At 37.5% G+C, this 20,350-nt stretch overlaps 1 protein-coding gene across 1 annotated transcript; it reads right to left on the bottom strand.

The window, feature by feature from the left end:
* Window positions 1-14,012: 14,012 nt before the first annotated feature.
* Window positions 14,013-19,812, bottom strand: LOC311284661 (zona pellucida-like domain-containing protein 1). Its single transcript, XM_084399830.1, has 11 exons — window positions 19,774-19,812; window positions 19,539-19,664; window positions 19,164-19,384; window positions 18,664-18,848; window positions 18,326-18,398; window positions 18,117-18,214; window positions 17,952-18,032; window positions 16,337-16,505; window positions 15,932-16,028; window positions 15,796-15,816; window positions 14,013-15,220 (listed from the first exon to the last, which is right to left on the bottom strand). The coding sequence occupies exons 1-11, from the start codon at window positions 19,781-19,783 to the stop codon at window positions 15,066-15,068; spliced, it is 1,236 nt and encodes a 411-aa protein (XP_084255956.1). The 5' UTR covers window positions 19,784-19,812; the 3' UTR covers window positions 14,013-15,065.
* Between the last annotated feature and the right edge of the window lie 538 nt (window positions 19,813-20,350).

Below are 20,350 nucleotides of genomic sequence, written 5' to 3'. Positions count from 1 at the left end.
CGCAGAGTGATAGAAGAGAGGACTGGGTTCAAATCTTCCACTGTGGATGCTATTCTTTTTCTCCACGATGCTCTGTAAGAGACTGTTCTAACTTTTCGTTTGATTGGACTTTATTTGGAAACTAGGCTACTGATGTTTTTCGTTTGATTTGACTTTATTTTCGTTTAACTGTTGGAAACTACTGGAAAAAAGAATGGCCATGTTTTGTGGTGCATTTTTGAGGTAAGATAACCTGCAAGTTTGTTTTTGATTTATTTTATTTTATTTGCTCTATTGCTCATTTCGTTTGCGAGCGCTGTTGTGAGCAGCCTGATCCTGCCTCAGTATTTCAAAAAAAATGTAGGCTACTCACTGTGGTTTAATAAAAATGTTTATCAAAAATATCTATGGATTTTATTGTAGCCAAGTAAAGTATTAGCGTTGATTTAAGAGGCTAAATTGATCAAACATGTTTTACTCGCTGTCGGCTCGGCTGCTTGGTCGTTATTTTTATTTATTTTTTAAATGCTCCAAACATTTGTCTAAATTAACTTAATAAAGAAATGAAAAGAAAAGAAACATAACTAACAAAACGGACATATTTTAATGGCTGCAAATAGGCCAGGCTGCCGCTGTAAAAAAAAAAAAAAAAAAAAAAAAAACCGGGCTCGGGTCGGACTCGGGCTGATAATTCTGATGAGCTGTCGGACACGGGTCGGGCTAGGGCCTGAGCGTCTCGGGCCAGGGCCGGGCTCGGGCCTAGATTTGAGGCCCGTGCAGGGCTCTAGTCAGCCTCATCCTGCTCGCCACAGTAAACATGATGAATGGCGACTGTAGAACGCAAAAGCTGAATCCCGGACATTTTGGCCCATCTCTAAATCACTGGCAAACTCATCACGTAGGCTAGCCTTGTTGTTTTCAACTACGCACTCTTACCGGTAGGCGTGGCCTCCTAAGGCAGCGAAGCAAGTGCATTCTGGGAGTTGTTGTCTTTCATCCACATAAGACAAAAATGCATTTTCTGGCTTTTCTCGGTCTAGAAAGCTCCAAATTCAAAAATTTCTTCACATTTCTTCTACTTAAATGACCTATTTTAAATACACATTCATCTTCCCAGAGGTGAAGTATCCCTTTAATACAGTGCAGTCACCCTGTCCCATGTGCAGAAAAACACCCCCAAAGCATGATGCTACCACCCCCATGCTTCACAGTAGGGATGGTGTTCTTGGGATGGTACTCATCATTCTTCTTCCTCCAAACACGTTTAGTGGAATTATGACCAAAAAGTTCTATTTTGGTCTCATCTGACCACATGACTTTCTCCCATGACTCCTGTGGATCATCCAAATGGTCATTGGCAAACTTAAGACGGGCCTTGACATGTGCTGGTTTAAGCAGGGGAACCTTCCGTGCCATGCATGATTTCAAACCATGACGTCTTAGTGTATTACCAACAGTAACCTTGGAAACGGTGGTCCCAGCTCTTTTCAGGTCATTGACCAGCTCCTTCCATGTAGTTCTGGGCTGATTTCTCACCTTTCTTAGGATCATTGAGACCCCACGAGGTGAGATCTTGCATGGAGCCCCAGTCCGAGGGAGATTGACAGTCATGTTTAGCTTCTTCCATTTTCTAATGATTGCTCTAACAGTGGACCTTTTTTCACCAAGCTGCTTGGCAATTTCCCCGTAGCCCTTTCCAGCCTTGTGGAGGTGTACAATTTTGTCTCTAGTGTCTTTGGACAGCTCTTTGGTCTTGGCCATGTTAGTAGTTGGATTCTTACTGATTGTATGGGGTGGACAGGTGTCTTTATGCAGCTAACGACCTCACACAGGTGCATCTAATTTAGGATAATAAATGGAGTGGACATTTTAAAGGCAGACTAACAGGTCTTTGAGGGTCAGAATTCTAGCTGATAGACAGGTGTTCAAATACTTATTTGCAGCTGTATCATACAAATAAATAGTTAAAAAATCATATATTGTGATTTCTGGATTTTTTTTTTTAGATTATGTCTCTCACAGTGGACATGCACCTATGATGACAATTTCAGACCCCTCCATGATTTCCAAGTGGGAGAACTTGCAAAATAGCAGGGTGTTCAAATACTTATTTTCCTCACTGTATGTATTTTATGTATTCATGCAAACTTAAACAATTGGTTTTCTGTGATGTATTAAACAATGCTGTTGCTGCTCCCGGCAGAATGTTTTTAATTTTTTACTGTTTAGCCCCACACGTGATGGTCTCTTATTGTGTTTAATCTAATTAATGAATGTAAAAACCTTTTTAAAAAAAATAAGTTGATTTATGCCAGCAATCCACTTGAGAGCCACATCTTAAATTTCATCGGCCTGATTTATTCCAGGGCTCTTTTAAACGACGTCTCTCTGGGGATTGAGAGTGAGATGACAAGAGAGGGGGGCGTGAATGTGAAGCACTCTCGTTTGTCAAGCGTATTGTCCGACGCTCTGGCAGGCGGACAAGGCGCAGGCTGCTTAATTTGCTCAACGTTCATAATTTACTTACTCAGAATTTCAAATCAGCTGAAATGGGGTGAGGGCCCTTTTCTCACCATCCCACGCATGATCAAGGTTAGGTGATATCAGTGCTCAGTGTCAATGTCACCAGACAGATGAGTCACAATCAGAGGATGAGAGCATTCACTGAGAGAGAATAGTGTTCATTCACTTATTCATTCACTTATTGTGTCAAAATTTGCATAGCTACTACCCATTATAGTACGCAAGATTAGTGCATCCCAAATAATATTATGTTGAAAATAAAATGCCAAATGCACCCAGATGGCACACTATTCCCTTTGGATTTGCAAATGATGTGTCCACGCATGCTTTTCAAGCTAATATACGCAGAACTCCAAAGGTCTTCTTGTGACATGGAAACATTACATTTATGTCTCAAAGGTAATCTTTAAAAAAAAATGTTTTACTGCAGTATTTACTTCAGTGTGTACATAGTATACTGTAAGTTAACAAAAGTGTGACAGCCAGAAAGAGAGAGAGGGTTTATTATATCTGCTCATGAATAGCTCTACGAATAAATCCATGATTGTTTGTCTTCGCAGGAGAAAATGCCCTTTGCATTCATGTGCAGACTATATTTTGCATTTCCACAATACCAAAAATGAAACCTGGGGGGTGCTGAATGTATTCATATTGTGCTGGTACAAGCGAAATGTAAAAATCTGGCTTGAAATGTTTTTCAAATGTAATCTTGACTGCAAGCAATGAAAGTATACAGGGAAATTGCCAAACACTGTATTGTTATTCTAAGTATGACACAGTTATTGTGGGGTTGTTCAGTTTTGTTGTCTTTTGTGTTGATAAGCACTACATCTCTCCGGGGTTCTCAGTACCTCTCTCTCTCTCTCTCTCTCTCTCTCTCTCTCTCTCTCTCTCTCTCTCTCTCTCTCTCTCTCTCTCTCTCTCTCTCTCTCTCTCTCTCTCGTCACCCTGAGGGTGTTGAGTTCGGGAATTTAGTGGAACTCTAAAGTTGACACTCTTTTTCTCTCTCTGCTGTTCTTCCCTCCTTCTGTCTACCTCGCTTTTCTCTCTCTCCCTCACACTTCCAGCTGTGAGACGGTGAGCAGTAAGACAAACGTGTTGATGGGCAAATTATCCATCTGTCTTTACATAGCCAGGTGAATCCTTTCAAGCAAGCATTCTTACATCCGTCTAAAAGCCACACACATACATTTGTGACTTTAATATTTCAAGAAAGACTTGTGTCTTATAAACTTGCATGAATGTGTATTTTCCTTACAAAAGTGTACAAAGGTAACCTTCATTTTTATTGTTACTATAGTAAGTGTTACTAGAGCAGACCTTAGTTTCAGTAGTCATGTCAAAGCAATAACTAAATCAGCATACTATCATCTGAAAAATATTGCAAGAATTAGATGCTTTGTTTCCAGACAAGACTTAGAGAAACTTGTTCATGCTTTCATCACCAGCAGGGTGGATTATTGTAATGGACTCCTCACTGGCCTTCCCAAAAAGACCATAAGACATTGCAGTTCATACAGAACGCTGCCGCCAGGATTCTGAGCAGAACCAGAAAATATGAACATATCACACCAGTCCTCAGGTCTTTACACTGGCTCCCAGTTAAATTTAGGATTGATTTTAAAGCATTATTACTGGTATATAAATCATTCAATGGCCTAGGACCTCAATACATTGCAGATATGCTCACTGAATATAAACCCAACAGATCACTCAGATCATTAGGATCATATCAGCTAGAAATACCAAGGGTTCACTCTAAGCATGGCGAGTCTGCTTTTAGCTATTATGCCAGCCGCAGCTGGAACCAGCTTCCAGAGGAGATCAGACGTGCTCCTACAGTAGTCACTTTCAAATCCAGACTCAAAACACATCTGTTTAGCTATGCATTTAATGAATGAGCACTGTGCCGCTTTTCGTCCGACTGTTTGTACTGTACTGTATTTTATTTTTATTTTTCTAAACTGGTTTAATTATTCTTATTTCTTTTTCTTATTTTAATTTCTTCTATGTAAAGCACTTTGAATTGCCATTGTGTATGAAATGTGCTTTATAAATAAACTTGCCTTGCCTAGAGTAAGAATGCAGCAACTTGATATTGCCATCACTGTTAGCAAAAATAAAAATAAAAATAAAAATAAAAATGTAACTCTTATTGAAAATTAAGGGTTCAAAATTGAACCCTTAACTTTAGGTAGTTGAAAAGGTGTACAGAATTAAATAATACAGTCTAAATAATTAAAGCAGTTAAATAATTAAAGCAATTTTGCTTTAAATTATTAAAGCAATTATAAATATTAAATTAACATTTAATGTGCATTGTGCATGGTTTTGGCTATTTCAGGCAGTCTTTAAAAATCAAAACGGAAATGTCAAATTGAAATTTGAATAAAATGTCATTTTAATATTTAGGACAATTTAAGAAATGTTCATATTTAACAAACATTTTAGGGTGCCTTCCAGAATAAAATTTCATCATTTACATATGCCGTTCCAAACCATTATGACTTTCTTTCTTCTGTAGAATTTATATATATATATATATATATATATATATATATCATTACATATATATACAGTATATGACATTGTTTCATAATTAAAGAATTAAGTACTTAATTATGGGTAGCACTTTATTTTACAGTCCTGTTCCCCATGTACATACTATGTACTTATTATAGTAATTGCAATAACTTGGTAAACCTAACCTGAACCCATGTACCTTATTTTACCCATAACTTTCTTAGGCAAGTACACTGTACGGTAAGTACACATAATTATTAACTAAATGTACTAACTATAGGTTTGAGGTTAGGGTTATGGTTTGTTTTTGAGTTATTTACTTGAAGTTATGCATATTTACTGTTTTAAGTAGGCTACGTCACCTTAAAATGAAGTGTTACCAATATCTTCTTAGAGCCCAACACAGCAACATCGACTCTACCAATATTATGAGTTTGAGGAAGTAACTGCAGTATGGTGTTTTGGCAGTTACCATGGTAATTTTCCTTAAGAGCTATACCTTTACATACTAGGTGTGTGTATATGAGAGTGTGTAGCCTTTAAATGTGACATTTGCTGTTTAAATGACAACATTCTAGACTTCTCTCAAACCTAATAGCACCTTAGCCGTTTGGTCTTAGCCGTGGCCTCTGTCCTCTGCACTTCCTTGTATGGATACTCCAGTAAATTACCAATTAAAGCTGTTATGCCAGCCCCACTATCACATAGCACACACTGGGGCCTTGTCAAAAGTAAATGACTTTATGTCCACCATGGACGCTGATTAATGAGCTAGGGAGGGAGCCCGCGGCTCTTCAGTTGAGTTTTTCTGTAAATGGCAGCTTGGAGAGCCTAGAAGAGGCACACTGATGCAACACAGGTAACAGAGCAAGCAGGTGTTTATTAAAGCCAGAGTCATTCACAGTCAATTACCCGTTCACTCAAAACAGTAGGGGACTGTTCGCTGAGAGCCCTGCCACCAAACACACATAAAACCACTCGCGTGTACATCCAGACACAAATAACATAGCTGTCCCCATTCACAGTATCAGCAGAAGTTCACTTCACTTGATACAATCGCTTGTTTGGAACGGCCTGCAATGTCAGCAAAACACATACATTAGGGGTTTCAGGATATAATAATATATAGATAAAAAGTTTGGGGTCCGTAAGATTAATTTTAAGAAATGAAACCTTTTATTTAGCAAGGATGCATTAAATTGGTAAAAAGTGACTGTAAAGACATTATAATAAAAACATTCTTTTGAACTCTATATTCATTAAAGAATCATTTTTTTACAAAAACATTGATAATAATAAAAAATGTCTCTTTAGCACCAAATCAGCATATTAGAATAATTTCTGAAGGTTCACGTGACACTGAACACTGGATTAAGTCTTTAAAAAGAAATTTCGATTTCTTACAAAATCAATTAGAGTGCCCCAAATATGCTTTTTCGGAAATCACCTTTCATGTAGTGTGTAATATAGCTGTTTGTGGATGTAAAATGTCTGCAAAGTTACAAAGATCAAAGAGCAAGATAAATGGAGTTATTGCCTCCCAAAAGAAAGAACTGATTCTGAACTGTCGTTGTAATTTCTGTCTTAATTCCTGCACAAAACTACATAGGTTTGTAACAAATTTGTATAATGCCAGCCTATGGTCTTCATTGGCTGTCAAGAACAACATCTACTTTGACCCGCCCACAAACACTGTAGTTGTAGTCGAGAACTAGAAGAGATTGATTCATGTTGTCGGCATGTCGAGAAGATGCACTTTTCAGTGCTGCGAATCCAAATCCACTTTGCATGCGCTTCCAAATTGATATGGTAAAAACGATGCCATCATTACTGTTCGTATCATTGTGTATCAAGTGCAGAGGAAGCCTCTGACGCTGAAATCCAGACATGGTAATGGGCGTTTTATTTTCGACATGCACTGTATGCATTAGACCAATGACAACAAACTGGGCCATCTGATCAATCAGAGCAGAGTAGGCTTTCGGAAAGAGAGACTAGCCTACTCTTCAGAGAGACAGAATCCTTTATCGAACCATTTAGAAACTGTGAGAAAAGAAGTGATGCTGCAATAGTTTACCTGTTCGGCTTGATGACGTTTAATGTCACCGACAACCTCTGTATTCCCATTTGGCAACTTGTTAGCAACCGCCTTTTGGACAAGTAAAAGCTTTAAAAACACAAGAGGTTTTTACTGATGTATTTTGTATTGTATAATAAAACATCTTGAGCTTGTGTTCACCACAGACCTTAATTCAAGCATTTAACTAAAAACCCATTCAAAAACTCATTTACTTCTGGACAATGGAACCGGAAGTGCTAAAATGCTAATATGTTTCCGGGTTTTGGCCTACAAATATACGCCATCCCTGCACCACTCTATATTTGAGAAAATAAAGTGTCTTTTGGCCTTGGATGCATGTAAACCTATTGTATGAAGACCTTCAAAACAAAATTAGGAACCTTTAAAAATAGCATAATTGGAGCACTAAACTTTTGAAGGTAAAAGGCTATCTTAAACCAACATGAGGAAATCTGGTTTAAGCTCATCAGACAGGTTGGCCAAGCTGGTCTAACTGGTCTCCAAGCCTGAACAAGGTGGTCTTCAGCTGGTTAACCTGGTTTCCCAGTCTGACCAGCTGAAAAGGGCCCAAAAAGCTTACAGACCTGTCTCTTTTTACAGTCTGAAGACCAGCAAACCAGAATAGGTTGGTTTAAGATGTGGGGGGGGGGGGGGGTTCCACCATATATTGTATATTTAATTAAGCCTAATATAATTTGTACCTGAAACCACTAAAATTAAAAATAAATAAAATGTGATTTGATTAATATGATATTGACCAACATACCCACTCAAACTGAACATGCACTGACACAAAGTGCAATAAAAACTAAAGAAATCCAATTGCACTTGGGGCCCGTTTACACTTAATGCTGATTGATCAGATTGCTGTGATTGGGTATCTATATTGGATTTTATACTTGACCACTTAAATGAGTCCCTGCGGATTTAAATCCGTTCACATCTGCTCATGCCTCATGGCTCATTTATAATCTGGCCAATTAGGCCAATTATCATTGCACCAGCAGACACCAACTAACAGACACATCGTCAGGTTTTGTCTGTGTCTGTGTTACAGCTGTCTGTGTTTGTCAGGTTGGGGAATGCCTGAGAAGTGACAGAGTAATCCGGTCATTGTCCACATTGGTCAGCGTCTGTCGGTGCAGTGTGAATTGATCTTAACGGAACAGTTCAAACAATCAATTACTGGCCCTCATGTTGTTTAAAAAATGTATTCTTATGAGTCTATTCTGATGCAACTTCACAAAACCAACAAGGTGCATGGAAAAGACAAAATTGCTTCATGAACACGAAAACAATAAAGAATAGATTTTTTCCAGCTTCATATTTTGATTCTTTCATTTTTCCACTCCACAATTGACAGTACACTCCTAAGGGACAAAACTGATTAACAGTCAGCTATGACACAAACAAAAACCAATACCCTGCAATTCCATTAAAGAAAAAAAAAAGACATTTCGGTTTGGATCAACATGAGGTAAAGTAAATGATTACATGATTGTTTTATTTTGAGGGTGAGTTGGTCCTCTAACTGATAATTCTGTAAACTGTGTAATAGCAACTTGTATTCTTTCCAGAAAAACAGTGTAATTCTCTGCCTCATCAGACACAGCATTTGGTTATTAAATCTTATCAGGAAAACAATGGAAATAGTGTGTTGCTAATATTGTTTATGACTCACTGCCCAAACAAGGCTCTCTCTCTCTCTCTCTCTCATTTACACACTGCTGTAGAGGGGCATGTCTGCCCTCTACTGTTCAGACATCATAATTACAGCCACATTGAAGATGGGACGGACAGAAAAAAACAATTGGGTCTGATTCTGTTGCTCAGCTCCAGGTTTAGGAATTGTGTTTGATTCAATCCAATCTCCCGACCTATACCGTTCATGAGCTACACCATTCAACTTTGATTGGCTAACACGAAATACAGGCACGAACACACACAGGCAGATTTGAGGTTGAGTTGATAAGACCACATTATTTGTGCTGTGAACCTGGGAATGTTTCAGAAAAATGTATGAGCACAAAAGGTGAAATATGATTATTTTAAAAGTGTTGGCTACACCTTTATTGCGATCTGTCATAGATGCTTAGATTAGCACACAGTGTCAGTCTAAAAGAGAGAGAGAGAGTGTGTGTGTGTGTGTGTGTGTGTGTGTGTGTGTGTGTGTGTGTGTGTGTGTGTGTGTGTGTGTGTGTGTGTGGGTATTGCTGTCCAGCGAGATGATGGCTGCTATCTCTGAAGCAGAACAGAAGTAATGAAGCTTTTCTGCTCGCAGAGCTTCAGTCTACCTGGTCTTGAATTCTCTCTTTCTCTCTCTCTCTTCAATCATGCTCTAGAATGATTCTTTCACGAGAGGCTGACCACACTGATGAGCTCTGATAGGAGAGATCCCCCCTATGAGCTGAACCCAGAATTATCCCACTGTTCCTGCAGCATTGAGGGAGACCATTAATCAGTGTCCCAAGGAAAGGATTATAGTTCAATTATTGGGCTCAGTGACAAGTGTAATGTTTATCACAATAAATTGACTGGATGCGTACTGTGCAATAGAAATAGCATCAACTGAAAAGATGTTGAAATAGAGGTTGAGTTTTATAGGTAGAAAGACAGTTGTGTTTGTGCTCTTCATGCGCTATCGTGCGCTACAGTCAAGGATAATTGCTCTATACTACAAAAGCAAAAGAGCAGAAATGCATGAACATTTCTTTACAGAAAATGCATGTCTACATTACAATTTAGAGTGATCTGTTATCAGAGGTGACTGTGTCCAAGTAATGGATTTCAGAAATATACAAATCATCAAGCGTAGCGTTAGTTCTGGCAGGTCACGTTAGTCAAGCTCGCATCAGCTGACCCTCAGCTGATCCACATCTACCTATAGGAATACGACACCTATCACCGTATACATATATAAGCTCCTTCAGTATTATCAGCAGCTATCGCGTTTCTCAGGAGCTAATTACCCTCCTCCATCCCCAGCTCCTCCTCTCGCCCAGTCAGGATTTGACATTCTGATTCCCCTTGAATCAGAATAATTATCGAATAATGCTGTACTTAAAATCTTGAATTAAATATATTTGCACATTTTCATGTTGGTTCTGTTCTGTTTCCCCCTAGGGGGATTATTGCTGCTCTCCCTGCTCTTATCCATGCTAGGCTGCATGGATGCGCAGGGAGTTCTCGCCCAGAACGGAACCATACCGCCAATCCAAACTGTAGGCTAATTGTCAATCATATTTGACGGTAGTGGTCCTGACAGAAACACAGTTAGCTAACAATGTATTATTGTAAGTATTAATTATAAGTTGTGAAAATTATGATTACAATATATAGAAAATTTAGCATTGGTGCATGTTGATTCAGAGTTTGCATCATCTGAAGTCCTTTCAGGAGTTGGAGTCCTCTCTTCATATGTTGGGTCATCTGAAGTCTTCATAGGCTGCATGCAAACTGGAGCTACTCTCTAGTAACTCATACTCTCTAGAGACATAGTTCCTTAAGGACGGCCATCCCGAGATAAAACAGAACAGCAAATGAATAATTTGCGTAGCTGCTGTTCATAACATTTCAAGCAAAGATAATCTTGTGCATTTGATCTGATATGACTTGAATACAAGGTTATGAGATGTGTTAAGTGAATGCTTGTCTAAAGAGATGCGTCTTCTTTAGTCTAGATTTAAGGATAGTGTCTCTGAGCCCGAATATCATCAGGAAGGCTATTCCAGAGTTTAGGAGCCAAATGTGAAAACGCTCTCCCTCCTTTAGTGGACTTAGATATCCTAACCAAAAGTCCAGAGTTTTGTGACCGTAAAGAGCGTGATGGATTGTAGGGCTATTATAAAAGAGATTATAAAATTGGTGTTATATGATCATATTTTCTTAACCTGATAAGAACTCTAGCAGCTGCATTTTGGACTACTTGTAGCTTGTTTATTGAGGATGCAGGACAACCAGCTAGTAATGCATTACAGTAATCTAGAGGTCATGAATGCATGAACTAACTTTCCTGCATCTGAAATGGATAGCTTGTTTCATTGCTTAGCGATGTTTCTGAGGTGGAAAGAGGCTGTTTTTGTAACATATGAAATATGATTTTCGAAAGACAAGTTGCTGTCAAATATAACACACAGATCTTTTACTGTAGTAACAGTACATCCTTCTAAATGCAAATTGTGTTCTAAGAGATTCTGTGTACAAGATTTTGGTCCAATAAGTAACACCTCAGTCTTATCCGAATTTAATAGAAGAAAATTACAGGTCATCCAATGTTTTATATCTTTAACATACTCTTTCAATTTGGAAAATTTAGAGATTTCATCTGGTCGTGATGAAATATATAACTTATTACCAGGTGGCAGCATATAAATTGAAAATAACAGAGGGTCTAACACAGACCCTTGCAGCACTCCATAATTTACCTGTCCTTAAATACCAGTGTAATTTTGTCGATCTAAGAGTATTTTATGATCTATGGTGTTGAACGCAGCACTAAGATCAAGTAAAACTATTGAGATACAGCATTGGTCAGAAGCAAGAAGTAAGTCTTTTGTCATTTCTATCTAGATCCAAAGTTTAAAAAATCGAAAGATATAGTAATTTAATGCAATCTCCAAAAATACTTTCTGAAATGATTTTTCCTTTGATATATTGTGAAGTTTTTTTAAGGAAACTAAACTACAGCACTAGTCAAAGACACTCCATCAAACCTAACAGCAGGTAAAGGCTGATAGGTCCTAAAGCTACTTTCCTCAAGAAGAAAGTGTTTCATTGTGAAGCGTTTTCTAATTGAAGCCCTTTATTTTCTGTAAAGTCCTCTCAGTTGTGGGTCTAGAGGTGTGACCGTGACCTGGGGATATTTCTCTGCTGGTGGTCTTTAAACAGGAGGAATATCCCGTTGTTGTAAGAGTTTTTAGAGAGGCATATACAGGATTACGTATGGTTTGAGCTCAGAGCTCTCTATAGCCCTTACGTGTGTTCAGTCTGCAGGTCTCCTTCAAGCCGCAGTGCTTTGAAGCTTTTACAGTGCTCCTGCAGTGATGTTCAAAGAACAGCCCTCTCTCTCCTCTGCCTCCTTCATTACTCTGCTCCTTCAGTCCTCTCACCCACTCCTTCTATATCATTAATAACTGGCTATGACTCCTGTGATGCAGGAAGGGTCTTTAAATAATGAATAAGCTTTCCTCAATAGGAAGTTCCATCCTATTGTCTTGAGCGCTTGAAACAAAGGTGGAGATGAAAGAACAATGCTTCTGTGGATAAATCTGAACTAGATTCAGCTTAGAAAAAGAAAAAGAGATACAAGAAAATCTGACATTAACAAGATTGAAAGAGCTTATACTAAAACAAAAGAGAACGTCAATCCATTTGTTTTTGTAATTTTACACACTGTATTACTAAATTAAATTAAAAAATAATTAAGTTTTGATCTTACTGAAGAAAACTGCAAAATACTGTGAAAATGTAATTGTAATTGAGTTACCATATCATTTGATTAAAATGTATATTATATTTAACAAGACAATACAATAAATTTTACAGTAAAATATTGTTAAATTTGTTCTAGAAAATTTACCGCAAAGTTACCGCAATGTGCGGTGAAAGACCTCACATAAGTGACATTTGATTATATTTAAAGTTTTGTCTAATTTTGTACCTTGCTTACAGAATGTGTTTTACGGTATGTTCGGTTTTAATAAATTATTTTTTACTATCATATTTATTACTCTGATGTGTTAACTTTGCTCTGTCTATACATATTTATTAGCAACTGTTCTTGTCCATGATCTAGTTTAGTAGTTCAGATGGTTGGGATATTAACATTACATCAGTTACTGAAATATGCAGCTATGAGCTCTCTGAAACATTGTCTCTGGCAACTGCAGCTGCTGTGTGCTATGTGGGACACTGCAGATAATAACTGGATTAATAAATCCTAAAAATAAAATATCTATTATATTTTGATTCTACATTCCTTTGGAAAACCACTCAACCGGTTGCGGGTGAGTCAGTAGGGCATTAAAATATCGAGCGATGCTTGCAAAACAAAGTGAAAGAGAAACAAAGAGATTTAAAGCGAGCCACAAAATGATGGCCTAGTTCAACATCTGACAGTATGAATCATCATGTGCCCTACTTCTGTGTTAGCACTTGGCACTCGGTGGATCTGTCTGAGAATCTGTCCTTTCCCCTTTAGGCATCTTGTACACTGAGAACTCGACAAGGTGTCTGTCCCAATCACAAGGCCAAAACAAAACGCATAAAATGAATGTAGTGAAAGAACACTGTATATTATCTGCATGAGAGATCACAGTTGATTGATCGTTTTGTGTATTTTTGTCATTTTGTGGTTATGTGGGTCATTTAGGAAGTACAGTGTCACGTTTTCTCCTTCATGGCTGTGAGAGCAGTTTCAGGTGTCAGACACATGAAAACATGACCCTTAAGACTCCTTAAACAACGAGAACAATGAAATGAGGTTAATCATAGCTGCTGTAAAGTCACCTGACAATGTAAAGGTCAGACATTAATTCATCTGACAGGTCACAGTAAAATTATATTAGACTGTGATCAGGTTGCATTTCAGATTTCCATACTAATATTGCAATAGTGACACCCAAAAATCCCCTTTTGCTGAATGAATTTGCATGACCCACATTAGTTAGGCTCCTTTTTTTAGTATATAAGGTAAACCACCTCATGGACGACTTTTAAATATGTATTTATACCTTTCAGACCTTACATGCAATTAATAGTTGACCTCTGGCATGTTTTGAAGTGTGCTTATTAGTTATAATTCAAACGCAAAAGGCCCAAATGATATTTTCAGGCTAATTCCATTTCCATTGCAGATGTCATGATTTTATGCTAATAAGTAAGAATCCACTCGAGGAGACAGTGATTTGTACTTGAACCAGCAGCCTTTATTCATATGAAGCATGCATTAATAGATGAATCACAAATATACATCTATACTTTTAAGAGCTCAGCCTGCCATTGGAATTATAATGATACAAAGAGCCAAAAACATAACTTCATCTCTAAAATCTACACATTGCTGCACTCTCCTCCAGCTCACTTTCATTAAAAATTGCTTTCATTCCCATTTCTTTATTTATGAAGTTATACAAGCAGAATGAATCTATAATACTCTGCTACATGTTCAAAACTGTGGATTCAAAAGTTACAAATTGTAAACCATTGCAAATGCAGGGATGTTTTGGGCTGTACATGAGTATATTTTAGATTCTGGGGTGTCAACATTTCATGAGGGTTAAGCATAAAGAGTAGTCTTTAATAAATAACACATACAGTTTAACATTTTGGAAGGTATTAGGAACTGTCTTAAAGAGCTCTCTCACTTCCAAACACACATTCAAATGTACTTCCTTTTTGTGTTTTACAGGTACCACAGTGTGTGCTCACTGGGATTGGATTCATTTGATGGGTCAGTCAATACTTTTAATGCACTTCAATTCGAAAACACGAAATCACAGAAAATTAATTTAGCCTTATCTATAAGCTAAGGATTAAAGCTCTGTTTTGGTTGTGCTTTAACACGTACACTGTGAGACAAACAAAAATAGTAGAAAAAACTATTTTCTGCCTGGACAGTAGATGTTAAGTTTCTATACATTTCCTTCAATCCTAAAACACAGCACAATCCAATGCATAATTCAAAATACATGTAAAACACCAGTGAAAAGTCAATACGGAAAAGTCTTTCATATTAACACAGTACATTGTGTCCTATTTTTACAGACTTTTCTTATTGTATCCCTAGATCCAAGCTACACTTAAACGCAAGTTTCATGTGTAGAGCTGCTGTAGTGCACTGTTGCTCTTCTAAACCACATTATGCTATGATTATTCACCAAGAAAAAAAAACAGTTCTACGCTGAGCCCTGCTCAGCCCTCCTGCGGTGGGAGATCCTCTCTTGGAACAGGGCATCTCAGCTCACCGGAGCATTTTTGAAGGTGCATTGTGCCAGTGTCTTTTGTAGAAAAGTGCTCCCATTCCCACGACCATGATGCAGGCGAATGCCAGGATGCCCACAGCTACGCCGAGACCCACAGAGGAGTCCACAGGTTTTTTCGTGCTGATTGACACAGCTGAGATGCAAAGACATATGAGGTCAGATTGACTAAGCTACAAGCAAAAAGTAGCTTCACTCTAAAAAATGCTGGGTTGTTTCAACGCAACTTTGGGTCAAATATGAACAAACCCAGCCATGGTTTACATTTTTAAATTACATTTATAACCCAATGTTTGGGTTTGTCCATATTTGACCCAAAGGTGGGTTAAAACAACCTAGCATTTTTAGTGTAACTGTTCAAAAGTTTAGAGGAAGCTATTTATTAATTTTTAAAGAAATCAGCAGCACAACTGTTATCAACATTGATAATAATAAATGTCTGAAACAGTGATAGACAGCAGCGGTAACTGTACATTCATCTATAAACAGATCTGCTTCACATATGTTTCTTTTTTTATCTGGTTCACATGATTTATCTGAACAAATTGATTCACCAAAACAAATCAACACTACATATAAGCATTCTAAAGGAGAGCGCTTGACCATTGCCTATGTCTGCTTGGTTAATTTAGTATTAGGTAAGTTAATCAATTGACTCCCCAACAATGGACAAATATTACATGTTTTATATATCAAACAGTTAATGCTCACCTTCCTCTTTTGTTTCCACCACTGAAATGAAATAAACAGAATGGAGTCAGTTTCTCAGAAAGCAATGTAGGCAACTTAAAACTCAGTAGTGTTAGCTTAGTGATTCATTTTGTTTTCAAAAGGGGAAGGAACGTACCGTTCTCTGCACGTATGATGATGGCTGGTGATGTGATGGTAGTGCTGTCTGTGACTCCATTCGGAACAACGTCTCTCCTTTTTCGTTTGCGACATTGCTGTGGAAAAAGCCATAGATCCTGGTTAGTCCAAAAAGTGTCCCGGACAATATGTGTCTGGGTAGGTGAACTGTATGTGTGTGATGCTATTTTTGTGGGGACAAAAATATCTTCAAATGCCCCCACAAAAATAGCAAAGCTTGCCAAAACCACTGTATAGTGACACTAACATATGACACAGCATTATGCAAACAATATGATCCAGACCAAGCCAAAAGGTGTTTCTATTCTGGTTAGACTTAATTTAAATTCTAACAGGCTAATTTAAGAAATGATGTAAATGGGGAGTTTATGTTGTATGTGTTTACCCTAAATGTAGCGCAGGTTGACATTTCACACAGTCTTGTGATGCAGTGCAGATAGTACGTCGACACTGTCTGGTTCTGCTGCTCTGTAAAGCGGAAGGCAGGGAACGAGAACCGAGCAAGCTGCATCTCCCCGTTCACCAGCATTTTAGTGAGCCGATCCATTTCACATCTAATCAAACAAATCATCAAACAAATGATTCTGTCTCAGGCCCTCCAAACACTTTCAGACAGATTTGATCATTACAAACATGGCTTTTGTACATAGTGCAATGGTATTATGTTGTTTTGTTTTGGATGATATATGACTATAATAATTGTCCAGTACCAGGGATGCACCGATATGAAATCATTTTTGAGAGCCTGATTACAAAAACAAACATGTCCCAAGCACACAATTATAATGTTCTCATTACAATTTTATGTAGCTTATATGACAGACTTGCGATGCACATGTTGCACCCTCCCCCCTTTTTTTTTTAACGTGATTCCAATCATATTTCAAACAATTCAAAACCATCATGGCGAACAGTGCGTATCTTAAGTTTCTCAGCTGAAGGATATAATAAATTATTTATCGACTTTAATATATCGGCCAAATTTTCTTATCATAACATAAAGCAGCCGATCCCGATATGGTGGCCGATATATTGTGCATCCCTCTCCAGTACCATAGTATAGATCTAAGTACCATCACTGTACCATAGTATAGATCTAAGTACTAAGGTATTTGACACCATTACTGTACCATAGTACTGCCACAATACATTTTCAAGGGTTAACATAAAACAAAACCGAATGATACTACATTATGTTTGTAGTTTGGGTTAAATTTTGCATCGGATTTATTTGATGAGTCAGTCAATACTGTACAATTTTATTGCACTTCAATTAAAAAAAATATATAATTCATATTGCCTTATCTATAAGCTAAGGGTACTGTATTATGTTATTCATAATGCAGTACTCGTCTGTTATTAGTGGATTATTTGTTTCCATGGTAACATTGTTTTCTTTGGACAAGGGTTTCCCCGATATAAGACATTGTTACCTGATTTCTGCGAAATGTTAAAGAAACTATACTCTTGACATATCAATTGAAATATATTGAATATTATATTAACTTAACCTGACACCATAGAAGAGCTCAAATCAGAGCTCATCACAATAAAAGATATATTACAATTTTTGTTTCTGTTATTTATTAAGTTAGTAATCAATCGATTAATAATAATAAAATAATCAAATTGAATTATTAATCATTTTAATTTTAATATTAAAATGATTATCTATCTATCTATCTATCTATCTATCTATCTATCTATCTATCTATCTATCTATCTATCTATCTATCTATCTATCTATCTATCTATCTATCTATCTATCTATCTATCTATCTCTGTCTGTATGTCTGTCTATACTTACAGAACATTTCCATCCGTTCCATCCACTTCAATTAAAACAAAAATTATAATTCATATTGCCTTATCTATAAGCTAAGGGTACTGCATTATGATTGTAGTTTGGGTTAAAAAATTAAAATAAAAACAATCTATTAAAAAGACATAAATTATTATATCATAATATTAAAAATACTAGTTTTATGATTTAAACTTACGGCACGAAGAGGTTGAAGAAGTTGTTGGTGGAGGGTGCATTGGAAACGGAGGCAAAGCATCTGTCCAGCAGCAAAAAGTACCTGTGAAGGACATAATAATGGTCAACTTCAACACAAAACTGCTCGATTTACTGCCATGATGATACCCAATGAAACATGTCTTACTGGGAGGTCAAGTTGGTGGCCTCCACTTGCACAAACACATTTGTCCTCAGCTCAATACCAATGGGAGGCATTTGAAGAGGCTGGGTGTAGTTTATGTCCTGAGAAATGAAACAAAATCAATTCAGATAAATAAATATTTGATATTAGCTTTTGTTTCTAGCTGATCTAATCTATGAACGCATGAAGGTCCAGTTTAAGGACTGACATACACTGAAGAGTCTAAGATTCAGAGTGCTGATGAAACTGCCATTGTTGTCTTTTACTGCAATCGAGGAGGACGACCTTTGAGAAGAAAGAACAAGGTTAAAGTTTACAATTACTCAACGTTGACAACTCACAGACTAGACGTGTATGGCCTATGTGTCATAGTGTTTCTCTATTGTGCATTTTATATTGTCTCCCTGTCCCTTGAGGACAACAACATGGATGGACTGGATTTAATGTTATGTTAGTGTGATATCACACCAAGACGCTTATTCCCCAGTGAGATTTGTTCTTTTATCCCAGGTAAACAGATCTTGCAGCGTGAGAGAAAATGAGTGCTTACACATCCACTCGAGTATTGTTGATCAGGTACTCCAGAGGATAGGAGCATGAGTAGTAGTACTTCAGCTCGGCATTGTACGTCACGGTGCCTGTTGTGATGTCACTCGAACGTACAACTCCACTGATGTTGACTGTCTCAATGTTGGAGAAATCTGAGAATACGCCTGTCCCAGGACTCTGAATCGTCTGTGGAGAAAAACAGATTGACCCTTTAGATTAGAATTTGTGTAATAAGATATTTTTTTAATGTTTGCAGTATCTGAAAACTTTTGTAAACCGTGAAAGATGATTGGAGTATTTCACAAAATTGCATGTTTAATTCATGTTTCATGTTTAGTTCACTATCTATCTATCTATCTATCTATCTATCTATCTATCTATCTATCTATCTATCTATCTATCTATCTATCTATCTATCTATCTATCTATCTATCTATCTTTTTATATTTTGTGAAATTTACTAGCAATTTCTGGGTGAAAATTCTTCAGTGTATTACTCACGATAAAACTGCTGCCACAGGCATTGGTTGAGTTAAGCGGGAACCTAAATCGGGCCACTGGAGGTGAGACGGTAGTGTCGACTGTCCCCTTGCAATCTGGGTTATTTATGACATTGTTGAGGATCAACTCTGATTCGTTGTAGCCAGTGTATAGAACAGGACAGAAGCTGATGGCCAGACTGATGTATTCCGTTCCACATTCCACCGAGATGTCTGTGTACTCTATCGTGACAAGAACGACCGGATTAGTTGTACAAAAACTGACATAAAGTCTTGCACACACACACATTTCTTTTTTAAATCGAATAAACAATTTTTGTTCATCAGAATTTCAACCTTCCGTGTGATTCATCAGAATTATAAATCAAAACTATACCTGGATGTCTGTAATCTGATCCACAATCGCTCTGTGTTAACTGAAAGCTTTTGTCGAATTTTGTAGCTAGGAGGACGAGGAAAATGTTGAGGAGAATATATTTCCTGTTGTTTCCTGAATGTGAACCTGTTCATGGAAGAAAATAACACCATGTTCAAAATCAGTTAGTCACCATTGGTACATCCAGGAGGTCAGCGCATATCCCACAGTTACACGTCCTAGGACACGTACGCACCTTGTATCATGCTTGCGGTTGGCTTTGGGATCCTCTGCCTGTGAGATCTTCTTGCGAATTAAGAGTCTTTTTATAGAGCACTTTCCTTTGTGGGATCGGATTGAATGAAATAAGGTCAGAGAAGTTTGGTGTGTCCACTGTTCAGGACCAGCCCTTTTGTGAGTCAAGTCCCATAGTCGACTGCCTGAGGGCACTTGCTGAAACTCTACACATGGTGGGCCTTCAAAGACATGCAGTTGACAATGGCCTGGTTTCTATGTCTACTTTACTTAAACATGGATACCCTTCCTTGAAATGTTAATATAAGACCTCATGGAGTAAGTGTCGTGCCCCAGGGAGTGGAGACAATACGGCGATGGCTCTTTTAACACTGTACGAAATGTCAGGTATCTTTATATTGATCCAAAGGTAATCCTAGAAACACAATAAATAAGGATTATAATGCAAACATGCATGATTTAGCAATGTAAGTCTAAGCGTGACTGTTTTAATGAAGAAGAAAAAATATGGATAGACAGCTGAGTTATTTGTTGTTGTCGTTTGTTTACTTCTGTTATTCGTGGATTATTTGTTTCCA

This window comes from Rutilus rutilus (genome assembly GCF_951802725.1).
Source record: "Rutilus rutilus genome assembly, chromosome: 25".
Classification (NCBI taxonomy): Eukaryota; Metazoa; Chordata; class Actinopteri; order Cypriniformes; family Leuciscidae; genus Rutilus; species Rutilus rutilus.
The sequence above is the reverse complement of the archived record's forward strand: the minus strand, read 5'-3'. Positions and strand labels throughout refer to the sequence as shown.